A 23,956-nucleotide genomic window follows, 5' to 3' on the forward strand; every position below is an offset into this window, starting at 1 on the left:
CTGTACGATTATTTTTTACCGCCATCACTTCCCTCCAATACTAAATTAGTGATCCTCCGATGTCTCAGAAAATGTCCTATCAATCGATTCCTTTTTCTTTAGTCAGGTTATGCCACAAATTTCGTTTCTCCCCACTTCTATTCAGTAACTTCTCATTAGTTATGTGATCTACCCATCTGATCTTCAGCATTAGTCTGTAGCTCCACATTTCAAAAGCTTCTATTCTCTTCTTGTCTAAACTGTTTATCGTCCAAGTTTCACTTTCATACAAGGATATACTCTGTACAAATACATTCAGAAAAGACTTCCTAACCCTTCAATCTAAATTCGATGTCACAAATTTGTCACCTTCAGAAAAGCTTTTCTTGCCAGTATATTCCACGTGCCGTTAGTGGACTTGGTTCAGCGATGCTATGAAGGAGTTTCTGCATTGCATATGTGCTGTGATCAGAGATGCTTGTGTTTTTCAAAATGGTTCAAATTGTTCTGAGCACTGTGGGATTTAACTTCTGAGGTCATCAGTCCCCTAGAACTTAGAACTACTTAACCCTAACTAACCTAAGGACATCACACACATCCATGCCCTAGGCAGGATTCGAACCTGCGACCGTAGGGGTCGCGTGGTTCCAGAATGAAGCGCCTAAAACCGTTCGGCCACATCGGCCAGGTTTGGGAAGTTCAGTTCGGCGTGGAGGTCGGCAGTCGGGGCTCAACTTGGAGCTCCTAAGATAAGGCGGATGCATCAGTTTTGAATAATTTATAGGGACTGAAAGTTGGAGGGGCTAGTGTTTCCCCAAGTGGAGCAGCCATAATGAAGTGCAAGTAAAACCGTCGCTCGATATAGCCGAAGCTTCGTCCGCACATTCATCTGGCAACCGCTCAATAATGGGTATAATGGCTGTAGAAGGTATAACAGTTGATTCCTGTTGTTGTGGAATGACGTTCGAAAAGCGGGTTGCTGTCCAGGGTGACTTCTATGCATTTTACTTCGCTTGTGCAAGAAAGTTCTCGATGGTGAAGGCCAGGGCGTTTCTGAATGAAAACCACATATTTAGTTTTGTCGACGTTGAGACGAATGTGATTAGCTGATGCCTACTGTTCTGTCAGTGTGAGGTGACAAATTAGTCTCCCCACGGCTGCAGTAATCTGCAGGCTACTAGTGAATAGGGCTGTGTCACCCACAAACTGAGCTAAGACGACCTGGGGAGGATGGGTAAGCCGTTAACATAAGCGATGAAAAGAGTTGGGATAAAACTTAGCCTGTGGAAGGCCTTTCTGTAGGCTCCTAACACTGGAGCGTTCCCCATTGATGAGACCCATTGTCTGCTGGTGTTGGAAAAAACTGCCAATGATATGTAACGATAGTCAAGCAAGGTTGTCAGGTCTTGCAGTTTGATTAAGAGCTTATCAATCAACACATAATCATATGCTTTTTCCGTCTCTAAAAATATGGCCACTGTATAATTAGAAACATTCATATTACAGGCGATATACACTGCGACTCACAGTAGTTGAAATTAGAACTATATTAATACCTCCAACTGCTGACGGGCGTTGATATATATCAACGGGGAGAGGTAAAAATGTGTGCCCCGACTGGGACTCGAACCCGCAATCTCCTGCTTACCTGGCAAACGCTCTATCCATCTGAGGTACCCAGGGCACAGACAACAGCGCCGTAGCAGGGACTATCCCGCGCAGCCCGCCCTCTCCCCTCCCCCGCGAGACCCACATTCTTCCCTTGTATGTCTACACACTATATTCGCAGTGTCCCACCCGAACACACTCATTCCTCGTGGAAGACATTCTTACCAAGTACCGTAAGAGTTCGGAGAGTATGTGTGCATCCGCACAGAAGAGGAAGGTCATGGCCGGTATTGTCAGCACTATATGCTTGCATCGATGTGGGATCTGTTCTTTCGGACACCCCCACCGAGTGGTCAAAACATGCTCCTGTAGCATTAAGTCAGCTCACTCTGTTTCAACACAGGTTGCAGAATGTGATGGGTACTGCACTCTCCCACGTCTGGGTAAAATTGCTAAAATTGATCACGCCATCAACTGCGGTGTATAATACAGTACATCGCTCCAAGTAAATAGCGTTTTTCCAATCGCGACCATCCACTCGGTTCGCTGTTAATTACCGCATAATGATTGACTTACACCACTTTGCTGATATGGAGGGAACCTTGATGGAACACTGGATACCTGCTACTTCTTGCTGTGGAACACGAGATCAAGTGTAGTGGTCATCACCTTAACAGCTGTTTGGAAGTGTTCCTCATTGTTCCAGATGCGTCGTATTTCCATATGCTATGATAACCAAAACATGTGTTTCTTTTTTTTATATTTTTTCACTAATAAGACAAAAGAAATTAATTTTATTTATGCTACCTCATGTATGTTGTGAACCGCACCCTCTGGTGATGGTCAACAAAGGAACAGTAATCATGTACATGACTGCAAAATGAAGAAATAATGTTTTTCGAAACGGAACACCAAGACATCCATTACCCATTCGATGGGAAGATGAGAGTAACTGCCCAGATAATCACCTTCGAATAGTTGTTGGAAGCGCTCTAGAATACCACAAACTCTTCCAGTTTCCATATGTTACGATGTCTTCCACATTTTTGGCAATGAGAAACATAGCCTCTGTGTTTCATTTCTATCAAACTGTGTTGTGGTAGCTGTATAGTTTATGAAAAGCGATGTTTAGTTTTCTGTGAGAGCCAGAGAAACGAAATTTGTTAATGTCGGTTTAGCAGCAGCTGATACAGATCTCTAAGTCATGGTATAAAAACAAAGTATATAGCGGTGTACATTGATTGGGTGTGTTACAACCGAAAAAAATGTATTGTAGTGCTTATGAAGGAATAATATAGGAACCCTCTCATGTGATTCATAGTCTGTTGGATATGGTCATCCTACACTACAGGTGATGTAACTTTAAAACGGTCTGTGTAAGCGACTTTTATCACGAAAAACCTGCTCCAGTGAACCAATACCAGTACATTTAATAGGATCGCCACATACGTTTGGGTGACAGAAACGAATGTACACGGAGAGACACAGATCTTCTTCGGACTACCTTTATGTAATTTGGAGATGTCTCAAAATCTTCGTCCTTCCTCCATGCCATGTATAATGTGTAGTCTTCCTAATTTTCTGCTTGTATTATCTGTTCTACTATCTCGTGTTTCAGGGGAAAGCTACGTTTGACGTTGGCCTTACACACTGTACATGGTTGGCAGGGCTATGACACCATGTTCCCATTTCCACCGAAGAATCAAAACGCCCTTCTGTTGCATTAACTCAGCTTGTCCTGTTTCCTCACAGGATGCAGAAGGTCTTAGATATAATGCTCTTCGACTTCCGTACAGGTCAAACTTAAATTGGGACGACCACATGGACTAAGCTGCAGGGAATTCGGGGCAGAGACTTAGGAGCAATTACAAATTGCAGAGGGACTGTATAAAAACAGCACTGGAGTTCTTGGTGTATGGGATCCTTAGCAGATAAGTAAAAAAAAAAAAAAAAAAGTAATTTAGTGTTCAGATACGAAAGTGGCACAAATATGATTCACCAGTGGCTGTAACCATTAAAAGACGTCTCTAGAAGATATAATTTGTATTAATTTGTATACGTGGTAGAATGGATAGATTTTATTCCAAATCGCAGACAGCATTTCTACCTGAAACCGTAGCACTATCAGCGACTCGTGTGTGTGCCTCTAGACTCGAGACCGCTTTTTATGCATGATGACGGTAACGCAGACGGTATGATCGTGTTTCAACAGCGCAGTTCTTATGCGAAATGTGTGTTGTGTGCTGTAGAATCCTTCTGAGGTCAGTTGTAAATGTTATTTCTCAATAGTGTTCCTCGAAAGGAATATCGTGTTACCTCCGTGGATTCCCATTTGTCCTAGCTGGTGAGTGTAATGCATCTGCTGACTAAAACAATTATTCACTGTGCAAAGTGACTCTCAGGATCAGTTTAATTAATTAGCCTATCAAACTGATATCTATGATTTGGCACCTGGCAGGTGGAACAGATGGCCAGGGCACCGTGGAATGATTCTTGACAAGGGTTCTTTTTTTTTTTTGACGAAATTTCAATCTCCCACCTACACAGGGCGATACAGGCTCTCATGATTTGTTTCATAAACGCTAGTCTGATATAACATCGCGCCGGTCGGAGTGGCCGAGCGGTTCTAGGCCCTTCAGTCTGGAACCGCGCGACCGCTACGGTCGCAGGTTCGAATCCTGCCTTGGACATGTGTGTGATGTCCTTAGGTTAGTTAGGTTTAAGTAGTTCTAAGTTCTAGGGCACTGATCACATCAGATGTTAAGTCCCATAGTGCTCAGAGCCATTTGTACCATATACATATTACTGTTAAAAGGGGCCCTGTCGTATGTACAAAAAAGCTACGTTCTCTTGAATTATAGCTTCTTGTTGCCAAACGTAAAGTGAGTGAGTTTTCTTTTTCGACATGTCTGCCAATGGCGTGAGAGATTGTCTGAAATATTTGTAATAAACACACGCATGACAGTTTATTTTACAGTCACTGAACGCGAGAGACGCTCTCAGGTCGTGTAATTTGTTCAACAAGCTGGGAGAATTTGCTTAATATAGATTTTTTTTCTTTGGAGTTTAAATTCTCGCTTTTTCTTTACTCCAATGACGGTTTCGAAATAACGAGGACATTTTGCGCTGATCGGTAGTTCTTGCATCGGAATAGTTGAAGTTTTTTTCCTGATTTTATGCAGGGTGGGCATGGCTCAGGTGTTCATTTGTGATCGGCGGCGGTACACATTGCTGGACGTCACAAAATAATGAGGCGGGACTGCCGTCGAACATAAAAACTAAACCGATTTTTCTCACAAAACTAATATGAGATGGACTATTTTCGTGTAAAGAGGACATTTATTATGCTCGTAAATGTGTTTTGCTGTTTTTTAATAGATGCTTCATTATAGATGCATTGACATCAAATACAATTGTTCTCCATCACCGATGGCGGGCTGCTGTATATGAGGGGCGGGTGGCCGTGGGGGGTGGGGGGTGGGGGAGGGGGGCTCTATCGCTATATTTTAAACAAGTTGCACCTGAGGCCACCATTCTTTTATCTTCTATTGATTAGTTGACTATACACGCTGCTGTGTTGGCATAGGTGCATTGCATTAAGGCATGAGCCAGATGGTGGAAAGCTGAGTGCTGATATGGACAGTTCTCCAGATGGGCGGAGTTATGCCTGTAAATTTCGCTTTTGTGTTAAGGAGCGCCAAGTCAAAGGTATGCCACATATCGTGACTCCCTGTTAGGGTCTGCAGCCGTACGCGGGTCTGCAGAAAAATAGCAAAGCCCGCGACTTCTGTAACAGCCATCTGAAGTGCCCTGTGGCTGGATTAAGCTACTCAATTTCTTCTTTCTTCCTCTCCTGCCTCTGGACAGTTCCCAAGTGTTGTGGGGCACTTGGGCTTTCCATCCAGTAGAATAAGGGTTTGAGTCCCGGAAAGGGCACAGCCATTTTTAAATTCCTATCAATTTGAAGTGGCTCTGGTGGTTTAATTGTGTTAGGGGGGCGCAACTGGGCTTTCTTTCCATGAGAACGAGGGTTCAAGTCCCAGAAAGGATACTGCTAATTTTAATTTTCCGTCAGTTGCCCCGGGGGGGGGGGTGTTGGCGGGATGTCATCACAGACCTGGGACCAAGAAATTTCCATAAAAATTAGAAATTACCGCCAAAATTCGAAATTCCGCCAATAGTGTAGGTGGGAGGGGGGGGGGGGGGGGGGGGGTAAGGAGGGTGGCGGGCGAAGACAGGCTGAGGCACACGTGCAGGTGAGAAAACATGTGGCATCATCCAAGGCAGAGGTGTTCATGGTCGCACCTGGGAAATGGCCCAGCGTCGTACAACTATTACAAATCGTTGTAAGCAACACTAATGGCATCCGTAGAAGATGGTTTAACTGTTCCTTCGTAACGCCATGCGGTTCAGGTACAGAGTGAGTTCCCAGGCTACAGTTTAAACCCTTCACCTCAGCTGTTTTTGTCAGCAATGATTCAAGGTGAGGAGGAAACTGTCTTATATCCTGAGCTCTGCGACCTATTCTCAGTGTTGTCATCATGGACCAAATCATAAGTGGTGTTATTAGACGCCTAGACGAAAATTTCGGCCTTTCCCAGCAGGTCATGTATCATTCCTTGCGGGCCGTGAAGCGGCCGTTTCGGCGGCTGTGTTTTATTTTATTTTATTTTATTTTTATTTTATTTTTTTCTCTTAGCCAACCACTGGGCTGTTGATGCAGCTGCCTGGGCCACGCGCATAGTGCGGTCTGCAAGTTACTTCGTCGCGCTCTAGACTGACGTTGATGATAACCTGCCATTGTAGCAGCACTAACCGATCTAACAACTGCGCTATACACTTTTTGGACTATGTAGGCGTTGCCAACCGTAGCGCCTTATTCAGACTGTTTACGTATCTCTGTAATTGAATACGCATGCCTATACCAGTTTCTTTGGCGCTTCAGTTTACTTCAGTGTTCGGCCATTGTTGTAATATTATTCACTACTGTGTTATTAAAAAAAAAGAAGTGTCCTGGATGCTTAAGCACAGTGAGGGAGTTCCACGAAATGGTTCAAATGGCTCTAAGCACTATGGGACTTAACATCTGAGGTCATCAGCCCCCTAGACTTAGAGCTACTTAAACCTAACTAACCTAAGGACATCACACACATCCATGCCCGAGGCAAGATTCGAACCTACGACCGTAGCAGCAGCGCGTTTCTAAACTGAAACGTCTAGAACCGCTCGGCTACAGCAGCCGGCCAGGCAGTTCCACATACCACTTAAGTAATGTGGGAAATAAGGGACCCTGTGAATGCCTCATTTGTTTTTCGGGCTCTGGCAAGTTGGGTGTCATTTTTAGTCCATTTAGACGAGTTGGGATCAGCCTTGGAGAGACCAGAAAATCTTTGCGACGTTAAGCGCTCAGCAGTGAAGTGTTAGTAGCATCTACCCACAGACCTACCAAAAAACTCGAAACTTATTTATGGTTTGGTTCGTAACTGTAGTCCACGAGCAGCAGTGTGTATTCTTTCAACAGAGATAGAAATCAGTCGGAAGCTGATTAAGCATGAATCCTAAGGCGCCAACTTAAAGATATATAAAAGAAATTGCCCCATTCTTCGAATTGTCAATGGAAATGGTAGCCCTGAACATTTCTTTTTCAAAAATTACTGTTTCCTCTCAAGAAATATTACACGTAGGATACAACTATTTCGCTGAAAAATACAGAAGAAATAGTTAACTCCTTAAAAGATGTCATCATTCCCTCTGGCTGTGTGCTTGCTGCAATCGATAGCACTAATCTTTACACTAAAATTCCTGTACGTGAAACGATCCTTACGATAAGAGAAATTCCCACGAATTACACGAAACTGAATGCAGACGAAAATAAAGAAATGATAACATATTGGAGAGTTATCCTTAAGTATAATCACTTGCATCAGTGGGCAGATAGTTCACCAAGATGTGTGCTTTCCTATGGGGAACTGCCTCGCTGGGTTTCTACCAAATGATTTCATTAATTATTTTGTGCTTAGTTTCTTTAAATTCTGACTATTAACATTTTGTGCTACAGATGCTACGTGGACTAGAGTATCTTCGTATTCACCGGTGATATGAAGGATTTCACACCTCTTAGTTACTCTCTTAATTGCTACCATCTGAAAATCTAATTTACATACGAAATAGGAAATTAGTGTCATAAGCAAAGCTTTATAGACCCAAAATTGCGTCTGTAGACGGTAAAAATATCTGTGACATCTATAAGAAAACGTTCTACGACGGATAAAATCATTCGTACTTCTTCCTGTCACCCTATTGGCACAAAGTTGCATTATTTCTTGCTTTGATTAATGATACGTTTGAGGTCCTTATAACGCCTTCTGCTAGTGTCACTGAACTTAACAGTATGAAGTACATTGCTGTCAACAACAGGTATCAGGTTATTGCTGTACGAAAACGTAAAAAACTCGCAATAATAGGAGCACTCATTCTTCTTTACACAGTGAAGCATTATTTTACTATTCCTTTCATAGGCTACATTCCATTTCAGATGGCTAAATTGTTTAGAAAATATGACCTCAGTGCGTGTGTTTACCACCAATAAATTTATGAGCTGATTTACATATACTTGGTGGTCAGAAACAGTCTGAAAAGCTAGTAAGGCTGTTGCAGGATAGGTTGTACAAAGAAATAATTTTTAACAAAAAATTCGGTATGTTGGACCTTTTTTGAGTTTATTAGTATTGAAGTTAGCCGATCAACCAATTGTGTGCACAAATTCAAGCCGACAGAGACGATTAGTGTCATGCTAATTGACCCTGGATTGTCACCTGATGGGAGTGAAATGAGACATCGGGATGTTGTTTAAGTAACTTCTTTATTTCGACCCCCGGCCGTAGTACATCAGGAACAGCTTGTTGGAGGCATCCAGTTGCCTCTAATGTGAAAAAATAGTCGTCCTCCATTGCAGACACTGTAAAGATGAGCCGTGTGTGGCATGACTCAAATGCCGCTTTCTCCGCCTACGATTATGATGACAGCATGGCAGCACAGCTGACAATACGGCAGGGGGTGGGGGGTTCTGTGACCTCCCTCCAGCAGGCGGGCATCTCTCTGCCACAGCAGGAGTTGTCTTGTGAGTCAGGGCACGCTGCCCTGTCCCTTGGTCAAGCAGCAGACTCCATACTGCATTCCAGAATGTATATCTGGTGGTCAAAGGCTCTAGACTGTGGCTGTGATACTGAGGCCACATTGTTTTAGTTCAAAGGGTTCAAATGGCTCTAAGCACTATGGGACGTAACATCTGAGGTCATCAGTACCCTAGACTTACAACTACTTAAACCTAACTAACATAAGGACATCACACACATATTTGCCCGAGGCAGGATTCAAACCTGCGACCGTAGCAGCAGTGCGATTCGGACTGATGGGCCTACAACCGCTCGGTCACAGCAGCCCGCCAATTTTAGTTCACATATGGCTGAGTACTTATGCGCTCTGGACTACGTTCATTAAGGGTTTGAGACACGTACTCTAAACACTTCCATGGTGACAAGTACCGAAAGGCTTCGATCCTTCCGCTACCACATTGCAGCATCGTCTGTTGCTGTACGGGGTCCAGCTACCACTACTTACCAACGCCTGTCAGCTGTGTTTTGCTTTGCAACACATGACATTCTTGCCTACCTGTTGCAGCTCAAGTCCACTGTGTCATACTTTTTGACTGAATAGGGCCAGTATGCTACATTGCCCTCCTTTTCAAGACCCGGTCCCTTAGGTCATCCAAACAAGATCCTTTGTACTAGAGTTCTTGGTGACAGGTTTCTTGAGAACTATTCTAACAATTGAATTTCTAAGCCGAATCACTTAACCTTACATACTTCTGCAGGGTTCCTTGCCCTGCTCCTTAACTCATACACCATGGATCGTATTTCATCACTAGGCTTCTTGCACAATAAATTCTAATTCTCAATTCCAAACGTAGAAGTTAAAATGAATCACTTGTCCTTAACAGTAGCCCCTTGTGCGTTCATCTCCCTTCTGCTGGTTTTATGCTTGGGGTATCCAATCCACCAGAAACTGAATGTGCACGAAATAAGTCTTGTGCTTCAAATACATGCCAAAAGGGACTATGTTCAGCAGAACAAGTGCCACCGCGGCGATTGTTATGACAGTTGTCAATTTTGTCTCTTTCCCATACTGATTTTCACTATACATATTAAAAATGTAAATATCCTGTGACTAGGGCCTCCCGGCGGGTAGACTGTTCGATTTGACGCCACTTCGGCGACTTGCGCGTCAATGAGGATGAAATGATGATGATTAGGACAACACAACAACCGGTCCCTGAGCGGAGAAAATCTCCGACCCAGCCGGAAATCGAACCCGGGCCCTATGACTGATATTCTGTCGCGCTGAATGCTCAGCTACCGGGGGCGGACGATATACATTAATATGCTGTAATAAGATTTCCAGGGAAGCTCATCCCTCCTGCTAGTTCAGGAGCTTGTTAATAGACGGCAGTAATTACGCCCCTAGAGATTAAATTAAGCTAGTTAGATACGTGGTAGATAGTACTTCCATCGGCACCTCTGGCAAATACATTCGAGGCTGCAAAATATGCACGTGAGATATCCCTGAAATCGCAGCGGGCGGGTGGAAAGTGCGCCCCGTGATCTCGCACGCTGTCCCATTTAATAAGAAACAAATCCCATTTAATTCTAGCCTGTTTGCTGACATAAGCCTCCCATGCTCGAATCAATTAGCCACTACTACCATCTTGTCAAAGGTAGAATACAGCCAATGCTCCTCAATCTGGTGAAAGCAAGATTTCGGCTCAATCATTTCTTTATTACATGAACTTAATTCCTTTTGTCCCATTAGCAGTTTCACTGTGCATGAATCCTGCCCCTCTCTTTTTACCATATTCGGACAGACTACAGTTTTCCCTCAGTAGCATTTTTGTAACTTTGCTTCCACCCTTTCTACATATTTTCCGTTGTCTTTTTCCATTAATGATAGTCGCTGCGTCTTTTACTCTTCCAAATTTCTTCAAAATCCCCCACTTGAAAGGATATACTTGAACTATGTAGCAGTCGTAACGTGCTTGTACTGGTATACAAAACGGAAATATAAACCATCGCTCCATCAGTTCTCACCAGTACTGTGTCTTCCTTGAAATAAAAAAGCAAATTTTTGTGCTCGGGTTCAAAAACCAACCCCAACTCCAGCGATGGTTCCGTCTATACATTCCTTAGAATCTCTAAATAGAGCTGTGGCGTATTGCGGCCTGCTGCATAGCCTCCTATAGTTCTGTTACTTAGCCGCGCGCGAATAGCCGAGCGGTCTGGGGCACTGCAGTCATGGACTGTGCAGCTGGTCCGGCGGAGGTTCGAGTCCTCCCTCGGGCATGGGTGTGTGTGTGTTTGTCCTTAGGATAATTTAGGTTAAGTAGTGTGTAAGCTTAGGGACTGATGACCTTAGCAGTTAAGTCCCATTAGAATTCACACACATTAGCACATTTTTTTCTGTTACTTACCCTTGTGGTTCCCAAACACTACCTTATACCGAGTGAAAACCTTTTTGTCATTACTACTTCCCTATCTAATTTGTCGATTTGTAGCTGCCTGGTATTCTGATTAACTGCTCTTCAGCAACACTGAAATACCGCATTACTTATCCTATCAGTTGTAAAAGTCTTGTGTTACTCAATACGTCCTTCTCTAAACTTGTAGTCTGGTAGTATGCCTTTTGCTCACTGCTTAACCTCTTCTGCACCGTTGTTCATCCTTCAAATGTCTTCCTCATCAGTAGTGTTTGTTTTCATAAGCCGACCTTCCGTGTCGGTCCAACCCTTCTTCCTTTGCGTATATGGAATAACCACTAGTACCTTAGTCAACTCTATCTTTAATTTGTCGTACGCTCCATGTCCTCTCTCACATATCCTGGCACTTTCTTTGAGAACTCGTGCCTTTTCTTTCCCTGTCGAAATTTGTTTGATGCTTGTTCCAATCTTCTCACCTCGTTACGAACATCCCATGCATTGAATACCACCTGTATCAGGTAGCTATAACTGTGATCACTACGTCTTCCTGCTTGGCGAAAAGCAATCCCCCTTCCAAGTGGTGGTTCCGTAATGCTTCCACCCCGACAAAGATCAGTAGTCCCGTTATGAACCGCATCATCTTGTCTTCTCTGCACCTCACCTATGAGCAGGAATACCTATAACTTACCTCTCCCTTAAATTGATTGCTTTTCCGCAGCTGCTTTTACTAATTACACTAAATCTATACCTAACCTAAAAAATATTAAATAACTATCTCCTAGGCCTTAATGCAAACGGGTTCCTCGTTACCGTTTCATTCATAATCTCTTGTTTATCCTCCATTATCTTTCTCCTCACTCTCCCTTCCGGTCCGCATCTCCTGTCCCTGGAATAACTTCAGGACTCCATTGCAAAGGTTTCACCCACCCTACATCAATAATTGTCGTTAGCATCAGTATAAAATCTTGATATTTATTGGCGATGTAGTCTCTACCACTTGGTAAGGCCCCTCATACATTGCAAAAAAACATCTTTGTCTTGCCCTTCGGCGAATACGAAGTTGACAGCATCGCCCACTGATCAACATTACTGTGGCATTCTTGCCTTACGGCTCACTGCTTCTTCCTGTTTCTCCAGTGCTCGTGTATTTGCCCTATTCCAAATTTCTCTAATAACCTGAAAAATTCCAAAGACTCTTCAGTCTTCCCTTTCTTCGTTTTCAATACGTTGAACGTTGATGGCTTTTTACGACCATACATTACTTCATGTGGCAATAATTCTGTATTCGTAAGCTGTTTTGAGCTGTATGCGGAGACGACATATTTCAAATAGGCATCCCAGTTGGTGTGGTGTAAGTCAACGTAGTATCCAAGCATCTTGCCCATTATCATATGCACTCTTTCGGTCCTTGCGTTGGCTTGTGGATGGAGAGGACTTATTCTTAACTTTTACACATTCAGTAACTTACACAATTTCTTAAATTGATCTGACAGGAAGATCGTTCCCTGGTCTGTCACTATTTTTTCAGGAACTCCAAACTTCAGTATCCAATGATTAACACGTGCTTGTGCCACTTTTGCGGTCTGCTGGTTTGTCATCGTGACCATTTCTATGTATCTTTGAAAATAATTGATCTCCAGAAATTCGAATGGTGCTAATGCTTCAGGTAACATCTGCAATGCTACTCTTGTCCGACACAAATATGCCTTCTGTGCGCACTGTATGCAATTCCGCAAAGCTACTGGTTTATGTCCGTCTGTCTATTCCTACACCAGTACCTATCTACTAGTCTTCTGTTGGTAGATCTGCACCATCCATGCCACGCTAATATGTGATCATGAGCTCCTTGTAGCACTCTATTCCTTAGCTTCAATGGTTCCACTACCTGCGGTCCGAACCTGGTTTCTATGCGTAGCAACGTACCCTGTCTGCAAAACTGTGACTGCTTAAAATACTGATTACACTTTTCATCCGCTCTCTGTGCAGTTTACGATGCCTCATGCTCATATAGCCAATACTTCAGCCAACCGCATTACCGAGCTCCATCCCAAGTTTATGCGTGACTCCGGAATCAAATTCTCTTAGTCTTATTGCAATAGCGTCAACCGGCTAGAATCATCCTTTAAAACCTACAGCCATTTTAATGACGCATGATTTGTCGTTACTGTAAACTTTTTACCGTACGGATAACATTTGAAATGCGTCTTTCCACGAGTAAGACTTAACATCTCTTTCTCCATTGTGGAATAAATTCTTCCTGCAGGATATAGTTGTCTTGATGCATGAGCTACAGGATGTTCTGCGCCTTCTACTTTTTGTGACAACTAAGTTCATGGTTTGGTGGATCACATGATAAAACAAATTCTCTATTAAAATCCGGAAATATCAGTATCGGACTCGATGTTAGGACTTCTTTTAGCTCCTCAAAAGCAGTTGTCACTCTTCTGACCACTGAAATTTAGTACCCTTTTTTAACAGTTGTGTGAACGGTTTGGCAACATCCTCAAATCCTTTAAGAACTGCTGGTAAAAGTTTGTGACTCGTAAGAACGATTGCAACTGCTTTACAGATTCCAGTACAGGAAATTCACATGAAGATCTTATTAATCTTGAGGGCATCTTAACCCCATTTTTTTATGACATGATTTAGGTATGCTAGATCTTCCATCACAAAATTATACTTTTCTGTGCTGAGTGTTAACGTCGCTACTTTTAGCTTAGAAATACTTCCCTTAATCCTACATATGCTGTTGCATATAACTCCTATAGACGATTATGTCATCTAGATACCCTAAATATTTTGGTGATTTTAAATCTCTGAGTACTTTGTTCACTAATCTCTGAAACGCTGCAGGTAGATTTTTTAATTCGAATGGCATTCTTCTGAATTGTTGCTGTCCCCAGGATGCCAAAAAAACTGTTTTTTGTCGATCATGCGGTGCAACCTCTATCTGGTGATAACCAGCTTTCAGTTCCATTGTTTAGAAATATTTCTATTGCCCTAAATGATCCAAGGTTTCTGTGATGTTTGGCGTCCATTATGGTCTTCGCATGTAGATGTCTGTATTCACAACAAAACCTATATTTTTTGATCCATCCATTATTTTTTTTTGGTAAGACGACAATTCCTGCCCACCACGCACTATTACTTTCATCAGTTACTCCGTCTTTCAGCTATTGATCGTTAAATTCCTCCAAAACTGGCTGTAAATACCTAGGTATTCTGTATGGTTTGAGGTAGACTGGTGATTTATTTCCTGTTGGTAAGCGGTGGTGTGTAATGTGCCAGTAATAGTTCTTTTAGGAAAAATGAATCCTTAAATTCCAATAGCAATTTTTCCATCCGTTCCCTATTGCTTCTCTATAGGAGCTCCCATGTTTCTCGTAATGCAGTTTCAGTGGCACCCGGCGAATGTCTGTGGCTGGCACACATCTTCCTCCTGGATATTCTTATTAGCGATTAACAAGTCCCTTTGTTAATCTTACATCCTCTGGCTAAAATTATCTATAAAAACAGGTGCCTTCTGTTGCGGCCACATGTAGTAAGCGTTGCTTCATGTAGTGGAGAATTGCAAAACAGAGGCGCCGGCCGCGGTGGACTCGCGGTTCTCGGCGCGCAGTCCGGAACCGTGCGACTGCTACGGTCGCAGGTTCGAATCCTGCCTCGGGCATGGATGTGTGTGATGTCCTTAGGTTAGTTCGGTTTAAGTAGTTCTAAGTTCTAGGGGACTAATGACCACAGCAGTTGAGTCCCATAGTGCTCAGAGCCATTTGAACCATTTTTGAAAACAGAGGCAAATTGGCGACCACTTCTTTTCCCCCATTATTTCTTGTACGCATACAATATATGTTTTAAAGAAGCAGTCCTCCTGATTTAATACTTCATTCTCTTCTAATGGTTGTACCACACACAAAATTGCTTCCGTCAAGCGGGACTCAGCACTGACCCAGAGCATTTTCTCAATGCCCTTGGGTACACAACTGTGTGAATTAAATCTTAGTGTGATTTTGCGAAGTTTAATCAGTTCGCAGTTCGTCTTTCGTGACAGACTCCCGTCGCAACATCACTACACTAACAGTGGCTTCATCTAATTGAAACATTTTTTCCGTCAAGTTCCATTCTATGTTGCCGAATATCAATTAAAGCATAATGCCGACATGAGAAATCTATTCCTAGGATCATGTCGTAGGTTTCCCTTATGTGTGGCACAATCTCTGCACATTGTTCAAATTGAACTGTATCCAGGCAAAGGTCTGTGGTCGCCAGTCCTAATAGTACGACATCTTTATCCCCACTCCACGCATCTGCACCGTGGTGGGTTCCATTGTTTACACTTAACCTGATCACTACTGGCGATCAACACATGCGCCTCTGTGTCCAACAATATCCTGTAACCGTTTTTTACTACTTTTCCTCTTGTCGCACAATCCACAATTCACGATTTCGTAGTGTTCTATCTTCTGGGAATGACCGCAGGTAGATCCTGGGTTCCCATTGGCATTAAACAACTTATTCTTCCCTGGTCCTCTATTTCTAAAACTATTAGTTCCTCATACTTCATTCACATCACGCTGAGGCTGGCGACACTGCCTCTCTACACGTCCCGTTCGTCCTCACCAGAAACATTTTGTGCCACTTGGGTTCAGTATTGAAAAGGACATGACGAAAATGAGAAGACGACAGCTGCAGGACTCACAAACCCTGTCAGCACCAAACCAACACAAAGATAGCTCCATAAGTTAGGAATTGTAGGACGATCTGGAATTACAAAACCGTGCAGCATTCACGTAAATGACCATAACGGAAACGTGGTGCAGAAGCCATAGTACCTTGACTATGGACCAATGGAAGAATGTCATCTGGTTGCTGCAAAATGTTTCCAACTTCTTACTGAGTTTACGTCTCAAGAGTGAAACATGGTGGGATTCGGTGATGATTTTGTCAGTCATATCATGGTATTCCAGTATGAGATCGTGTACTCTTGAGAGCAAATGCTGAGGACAGATTATTGTGAGGTATTAAATGACGAAACGTATTTCTCGGATTTCTTTCCAAGACCGGTCCTAACTAGTTTATCTCGGCTAATAGCCGTAGTCAGCGGCCAAAGTCCGCAAAACAGGCCGCATCCTATGCAGCGAACGAAGCTTGCCTCCCCGGTACTGGTTTCCACTCTACGACGGAGCCAGCATGTCGTACGCGAAACATCCTGAACTTCCTGGAGACTACTACTTACCAGTACAACAGTGGAATAGAAACCCTCGGATAAAGGTATGACGAAATGTGTGTAAGATAGATTAAGGCAGTTCAGGGCTCGTACAGAGGCACACAGGCAATCATTTTCTCTCGCTTTATCTGGGAGTGGGCAGGAGAGGGATTACTGCCGTGGTACATGTAAACTCTAGTGGGTTATACGGTCTGTACTAAGGTAACTTATGTGTTCAAATGATTTAAGCCTTACTAAATGGACTGCAATTAACAGATGCGTCGGTGATACGGGCGTTTTTGAAACCTCCGGCAGCGATACAAATTTATTCACAGCGATGGAAAAGAAACTTAACATGAATTTACTTTGCTTGCAGAGATCAAATAGGTGTCCACCGTTCTCCTACACAAACACTTCAAGTCTTTTACGGAAGTTGGACATCACAAGTTATGGGAAAGGTACTGTAATTCCATTAGCTTCCTCTGGAATTTGATACTTCAGTTTCTGGATGATGTGTGGTGGATCCAACGGAAGATCTGAGATATCAAATGGCCCCAAAGGAAAGACTCACACCCTGAAAGGTGAGGGTTTCTTGGAGGTCAGGAAATTTCCCGTTTCTTGGAGATGATATGTCCAGGAAAGATGTTCTGTAGCGCGTTAATAGAATGCTGCAAGGTAAGGCATCTTGTCTCATCTTCTTGGAAGAATGTGTCTGCAGTTGCAGGGAAGTAAGCAAGCTGTCGCCTGTCGAACTAGGAAATAACGTTTCGTATTCACAGTAACAATGTTGCTGCGATTGTATAAAAAAGAAAGAAAGAAAGAAAGGGGCACTATGGCTCCAAACGATGATACGTCGCGCCCCACTTGAAAATTTATCTCAACGCTCATGATAATATTGTCGAGCATGGCTGGTTTGTACTTCAGGAGTTCCAATAATAACCAGAAAATTTTAAGAGTCTTTGCGAGGTCGACCGCAATCAGTTTTAGCACTATCTGAATTATTGTATGGGGGTTTTTCAGCACCTTATGCAATATTTGTCGTATACTGGGATCCGTTATGTCAATTTGCAGCGGATGCTTGCGTGCAGAAGTCTTGGGACTTCGGCTGAAAGCTTCTTCCACTTTTGCAAAAGTCACTGGTGTGCACACGAGTTTTACACTTCCACCCCTCTTTCGCACCGCATCTCCCGTTTCCTCAAAGTTAGGACCAACACTTTGATGGCGTGTACCGGCGGGACTGGGGATGACGAGCGAGACTGTAATGAGCACCAAATACACGCTGCGCGCACACGTAGCTGTCGTTGTTTTTGTAAAGACGAACGGCAACAGTCTTCACTGGTCCACGTCGGCATCTCGACTAAACACCGATATCACGGTCAATGGCAGACATTTGTCATCCAGATGGCGTCACTTCTGTTTACTGATTCCTAACGTAACGTGCTAATTCCAGGGTTGCCAAATCGTCCGTTTCGTTGCCGCCGTTGTTTACCATTGACGGCAGTTAGTCAGTCTGTCACATTTCGCTTTCGTTGTGGTGAGAGTTTGTTGCAATCGCCATCAGCAACCATCCTCTACTGTGTTTCCATCATTCAGAATTGTTGCTACATGAATATTGCTCTTCGTCGTCAAAAGGTAGAATAACCGATCGTCACAGCGTGTCGATTTGCTCTGATTGTAAATCGTCAGGTGGACACGAATTGTTCAGTCTTTCACTACACTGCGACTCACGCCACAACTGTTCTGCTTTGCTTTTAGGCTCGTAGTGTTGATGCAAGCTTTTTAACAACACGCTGTGCCTGAAACACTTTTATGTAATTCACTGATGAATTAAATAAATATAGACTCATAAACATAAAAAAATAATGGAATGAGTATGTGAACAACGAATACTTACTCGTTATTCTCACTATCCCTTCGTTTCTAAGCTGTACTTTCTAAATGGTTAGTAGGGTAACTGTTGAGGTTTTGGGGTTAAAATCCTGCATCAAAACTTAATCTAAGAGCTGGAAGCATTTTTTTCTTCATCTTCTGCAGTATTTAAATAGAATCCACTACAAACTATACACACGATTATACTCAGGGAGAAGAGAGGAGATAGGGATGGTTATTAAGATGGCCGTTTAGAGAAATAATGAATAGATCTACGAAAGAACTAGTCACATATCCGTGTGACGTTTAACAGCTGAAGTATATGAAGTAGCGACATTGTACTGCATAGTGCCTAGAACAGGATTCCAGCCCGAGGTCAAGGACATTGGGTCCAAGATATCATAATTCAGACACTGTATTTTTATCATAATTTATTCTATCGATTGTATTCCACATACAAAGCGTACCAAAATAGCGGTCTATGTCCTTAAAGCTGTAAATCAGTACATAAAAATACGTATATATTTATAAGGCTTTGCCTGAGTACATTGCAGTCTTTACATTGGCTGCTCATGGAAGCGTACATTCAGTTTGGCAGTAACAATCAGATTTATTAACATCCTTACATCTTAATGCTACGTAATAGTAAAATAAGTAATGAGTTATTAACTACCTAACAAAAGACAGATTTGTACACACAACAAGATAACACCCGATCAGCGATGAGAGTACACATCTACAAAAATTGATGCATATAATGTTTTTTATTCCGAAAAGTTTCAAGAATGGAACAAAATTTCATGCTAATATGTTCTGCATCAAGGGATGAACAAAAACCTGAATTTGTACATTTTAACTGCATTGTGGGATGCAAGTCCATTCAGAATTAGTAAAAGATCATATATTTATGTTTTCTAGTTTCCGGGATTAGTATCTTTCCCAAGAATGACGAATAATAACATTTAATCGTTTTAAAACATAGGAGTCCTATACTCCACTTTCGCTATAGATAAACACATTAAAGCAACAATTTGTTTTTCGTAACAATTGTAGTTCAGGTCCACTTTAACGACTAACATACAGTAAGAATTCACGTACAATGTGAGCTAATTTAAAAACATATACTGAATTCAGTGGCAAGACTTGAATGGCAAGAGACATTATTCCAATTTAAAACAAGTACGTCTCTCTAGGCGTAACGTACTACGAAACTAACCACATTTGAAAGCTTATTTAAAACCAGAAAGGTTTACAAATTTTTTTCAATTATTTAATCATTTAATGGAAAGTGTAATTCCATTAACACAAGAGTCCTTTGGTTTTCAGAAGTATCCAACTTGGCGACCACCGATGTTGATTACTGCTATTGACTGTACACGTATCGGTGGGTTAAGAAGTTTTAATCAATACACTACAGCTCTATGTAAAATGTTTCTGAAAGGAAATTCTTATAGAAGTGGGCCATACGAACTTTCTGATTTCTGTAAAGACAAACAACAGAAATAATCGTATCTTGTCCAAAAGAAAATGTGTATTTAGACATAGGGAACTTATTCCAGAATGAAACACAGTAAATTATTTTCAGGAAAACAGTAGGGACCTATGAAGTAATTTCCTTGATTAGTCTCTTTAAGGTACTTGTAAATAGTAGTCAAGCGAACTACTGCCTGCGGCTTGTTGTAGACTGGTGGCACTGTTTTGCCCTGATACAAAACCGAGTCTTTTCGTAAATTACGTTTGTAAGTACTTTAATGTGCCACTGAAATAAAACAAAGAAATGTGGTTTTCACATTTACTTTGCGCGTGTTTCGTGCACGGATTCCTACATATATGTGACGTTGACACGTGACATCTGAATCTGCATACAAGAATTTGTGTCCGCGTGAAAAACGCTCCAGTGAATATGAGTTGCTTTTTCATCCTCCAGAGAGAAATAGTGTTGTAATACTTCAAGTAAATGACAGTTTCTCATCAAGAAAATATTACTTCATGGAATAGTGTGTATCATCGGCATAAGATTTTCATGTAATTTATTTTAATAGATTTACATGTCACATGTAAAACATTGTATGACTGAGATTTTACTAAGAGTTAATCAGCGTTTTGTAAGTAGTAATACAATTCCACATTTCAACACTGAAGTTCATTTTTCTTTCTAGTGTAAGCAATGCTACGGAAAGAATGATAGCTGTGTACATCAACATTAAAAAAATCCTTGAAAATCGAATTACACGGTCGAGTACAGCATAGACGTAAGAGGAAGTTGAATATTTTATTTTATTTAAAATATTATAAAAAATTAAATAAAACTATATTTAAATAATTAGAAGCAGTTTGAAAGAGTTAAGGACTCTGTGTTTATCCATGTGAGAGGTATGTTTCAGAAATTAGAATATGTTCGTCTGTCCCAGCCGATACTAAATTATAATCCGCAATGACATATTGGAGGAAGTGCAGGGTGTTCCCCGGATTTTTTATGTTGTGGAATATTGATAACAGAACAGATATAAAGCGGAAGATTAGGGTTTAACATACTGCCGACGGTGGCAATTGTAGCATCATTCAACTAGTGTCGAACGTCCAGCAGTGAGTTCGCTGCTGATCAGAAACGTCTTTAGTTGATACGAATGTTCTTTTCAGGTACGGTGTGCGTCGTGATGTCTTTTCTTGATGCTGTTAGCGTTTGTCTAACGTTCTTTTTCATTTGTGAATGATCACATCGTGACATACATTGGAAATCAACGCTTAAACTTCTCTTTCTGGCAGACATTATGGAAGTGCCTACTTGCAGTTTTCTTCATTGTAGTCGTATCGAGTACTTTTGGAGTCGCTAAGCCACAAGTTATATAACACGAAACCGTCTTCTTGGTATATAATGGTCTGACTGAAACACATGACTGAGGAGAAGAAAGAGAAGTACTTTATTGATTTTTATTATCATCGGCGTGTCAAGGTAGGGTGACCGCTGTCAACACACCTCCGTGACCTAACTTTTGCCAGAAACATGTGACATCCTAGAAATTGTTACGTCAAATATTTATGACAAGTTGCGATACTACCACATTCAAAACATCTGAAAAAGTTATTGTACTAGTTTCTGGTAGTATAAACGTATGGTTGTTCAAACAGAGCTCCCCAAGTATTTAACTTTAAATATATACGGCACCATTAGAAGAACCTCAGCAGTTTTCAAATGATAGTACGCGAAAGGACAATTGGTGTGGTGTATTATCTACTATAGTTCAGTACCTATCGGGATGTTGAAGTAATTATGTTTTAACTGAACAATCAATTTAAACACTAAATTAAACATTTACATAGTCAAAAGACACAGTTAATTATATATGATGAAACATTTCACAGAAAAACCTGGAAATAAAAAGACAAACACCACAGTACAATGTCACTATCTGCCGCGTAAACGTATCGTAACGTACAAGAACCTGCTCTGGGCTTGCAATCTTGTCCTTTACATATGTAACATTCTCGGGCTTTTTTCACGAAAAGTATTGCTTTAAATCAAACCGCTGCGTATATCATAAATTTTTCTTTTGAGTTCTCTACGTAAAGTGAAAAAAATTAGGGAGTTGTGTTAAAAAAGAAAAAAAGGTAGTATTAAACTTAATAGCTTAGAAATACATAGGATAAAAGGTTACGGTCATTGACTATACAGAAAAATACTTCTCCCTTTGCGTACCTGATATGCGAACAACAGTTTCATTACTTTGAACTGTGCCGTACATCTCTGGTGTAAAGTTGGGAGAGTAAGTGATGTTGAAGAAGAGACCGTCAGGGGCCAATCTGAAGCGTAATTTGGACAAGAATCGACCAAAGAAACGATTCTGACATTCGTCTTAAGCGATTCTGAGAAACGACAAAAGTTCTAAATCTAGGCTTACATAAGGTTAAAGCTTAGGGCACTCATTTTCAGTTACTCTCTTTGGCATTTGAAGACAACATTTCCTTTCAAACAAATAATGTTTTTGTGTTTACAGTATATGTGCAAACATAAAATTCCACATAAATACTTTTAGAGTCTCGCACACTCAGGTGAGCATGGTAGCTCCTTGTGTAAGATATATGTGAGGTCTGTTCTTCATATATGTCCGAAAGAACACCATTTTCATCCTCCAGCCACTATGAATCACGACGGAAAGGAATTAATAACATTGGATGCTAGAGGGGATTGATCTAAATCAATGCGGAAAGTTGAAAATTCGTGCCAGGTCAGGATTCGAACCTTCCTCTCGTGCGTAGTAGGCAGATGCGGTGGTCACTGTGCCATGCGGACACGTTACGTACATGGTATCTTTTCTTTCAGACATGTCCGGATGGCATTGTGGTCAGCGCATCTGCCTAGTAAGAAAAAGCCGGGTTCGGATACTGGTGCGACACATTTTCAACATTTCAATTGATTTAAATCAATAATTAGTAGCAGCTTAAGTTATTAAGTTCTTTGTGTCTTATGTAGAAGTTCGGAAACGGAATGTTTCTGCACAGGTTTCCCCTTGGCTCAAGGATTTAGCGTGTCCCTAGTGCCGGGAGATGTTCTTGCTACACTTTCTTTGGTATTTACGCGTAGAAGCCTTTTGAGAGCTGGAGCACTTGATCAGTCTCAAACGCAACTCTCGGGCGCCTCGTCGATAGCGTCTATGTCGGCCACGTCCAGGGTCAGCAGCGTAGACCTCATCATGGCGTTCCTCCTGAAGGCATCGGCCCGCGACTCGGCGGCGCTGGACTTGCGCGGCGGACTGCTGCCGTTGGCCGGTCGCTGGCGGCGCGGAGGGCTCGACTCGCAGAGTGAGGTTACGGCGGAGGATTCGCTGGCGTCGCTGCCCCTGGGCGCGAGGGCGCGGGACAGCGACGGCGGCAGTGACGTCCGCGAAGAGGAAGAAGAGCGCCAGCCGAGCAGGTCTGGAGAGGATCGCAAGGGCCGCCGCCCGCTGGAGCGCGACGTGCAGCTGGAGGTGGTGGTGCGCAGCGTGCCGTTGCGCGCGCCTCCCGACCCGCCCCTCAGCAGCGCCAGCCGCCGCCGCCGCCGCCGCCCCAGGCCGCACAGACGCGCGAACCCAGCGCGGAACTTGGACGACATCAGGTTGTACAGGATGGGGTTCATCGCCGAGTTGACGTAATGCATGGTGCGGCAGAAGTACAGCAGGTTGAAGTAAGCTTCGGGGCCGAGCCCGGTGACGGCCTCGTCGCTCGCGAAGATGACCCAGAGGGCGAAGGCGCGGAAGGGCAGCAGGCAGAGGAAGAAGGAGAGCACGACTGTGGCCAGCATGAGCGCCACCTGGCGGCGCGCGCGCGCCGGGCCCGGCTCGGCGGGGGCGGCGCTGCCGGCGGGGGCGGTGGCGGCCACGAGGTGGCGCGCGATGCGGCCGTACAGCACCAGCAGCAGCAGCAGCGGCAGCGCGAAGAACAGCGCCGCGCTCGCCGCGAAGAACAGCCGCGGCCACGCCGTCGTCGCCTCGCTCAGGCACGCCGCGAACTCTGACCCGTCCGCGTACTCGTGGTATTCGACCTTCGCGATCACCAGCATCGGGCTGCCCACCGGGAACAGACAACCACCAACAACTGCACTCCGTCTGCCCTCGCTCGCAATCGCGTTTGCACATAATATCGACGAACCTCCGGTGTTCAGTCATTCACGACCGTACAGTTCGTACCGTCTATAAAAGCAGAGGAAGAAAGTGGAACAGTTTATGGAAACGCTTGTTATGTGTCTTTCTGAGGGTATCACATGCCACAAGCAGAGGTAGCCACCCCTC

At 43.0% G+C, this 23,956-nt stretch overlaps 1 protein-coding gene across 1 annotated transcript in view; it reads right to left on the reverse strand.

The window, feature by feature from the left end:
• LOC126267821 (kappa-type opioid receptor-like) overlaps positions 1 to 23,956 on the reverse strand; it is a 609,253-nt gene that overhangs the window by 59,588 nt on the left and 525,709 nt on the right. Inside the window, exons 4-6 of the mRNA XM_049973127.1 lie at positions 23,195 to 23,731; positions 21,082 to 21,107; positions 9,208 to 9,220 (exon numbers count right to left, since the gene is read on the reverse strand). Coding sequence (XP_049829084.1) covers positions 9,208 to 9,220; positions 21,082 to 21,107; positions 23,195 to 23,731 — 576 coding nt within the window. The remainder of the gene's footprint in view (positions 1 to 9,207; positions 9,221 to 21,081; positions 21,108 to 23,194; positions 23,732 to 23,956) is intronic.

Source organism: Schistocerca gregaria, chromosome 4, assembly GCF_023897955.1.
Source record: "Schistocerca gregaria isolate iqSchGreg1 chromosome 4, iqSchGreg1.2, whole genome shotgun sequence".
In the NCBI taxonomy this organism is placed as follows: Eukaryota; Metazoa; Arthropoda; class Insecta; order Orthoptera; family Acrididae; genus Schistocerca; species Schistocerca gregaria.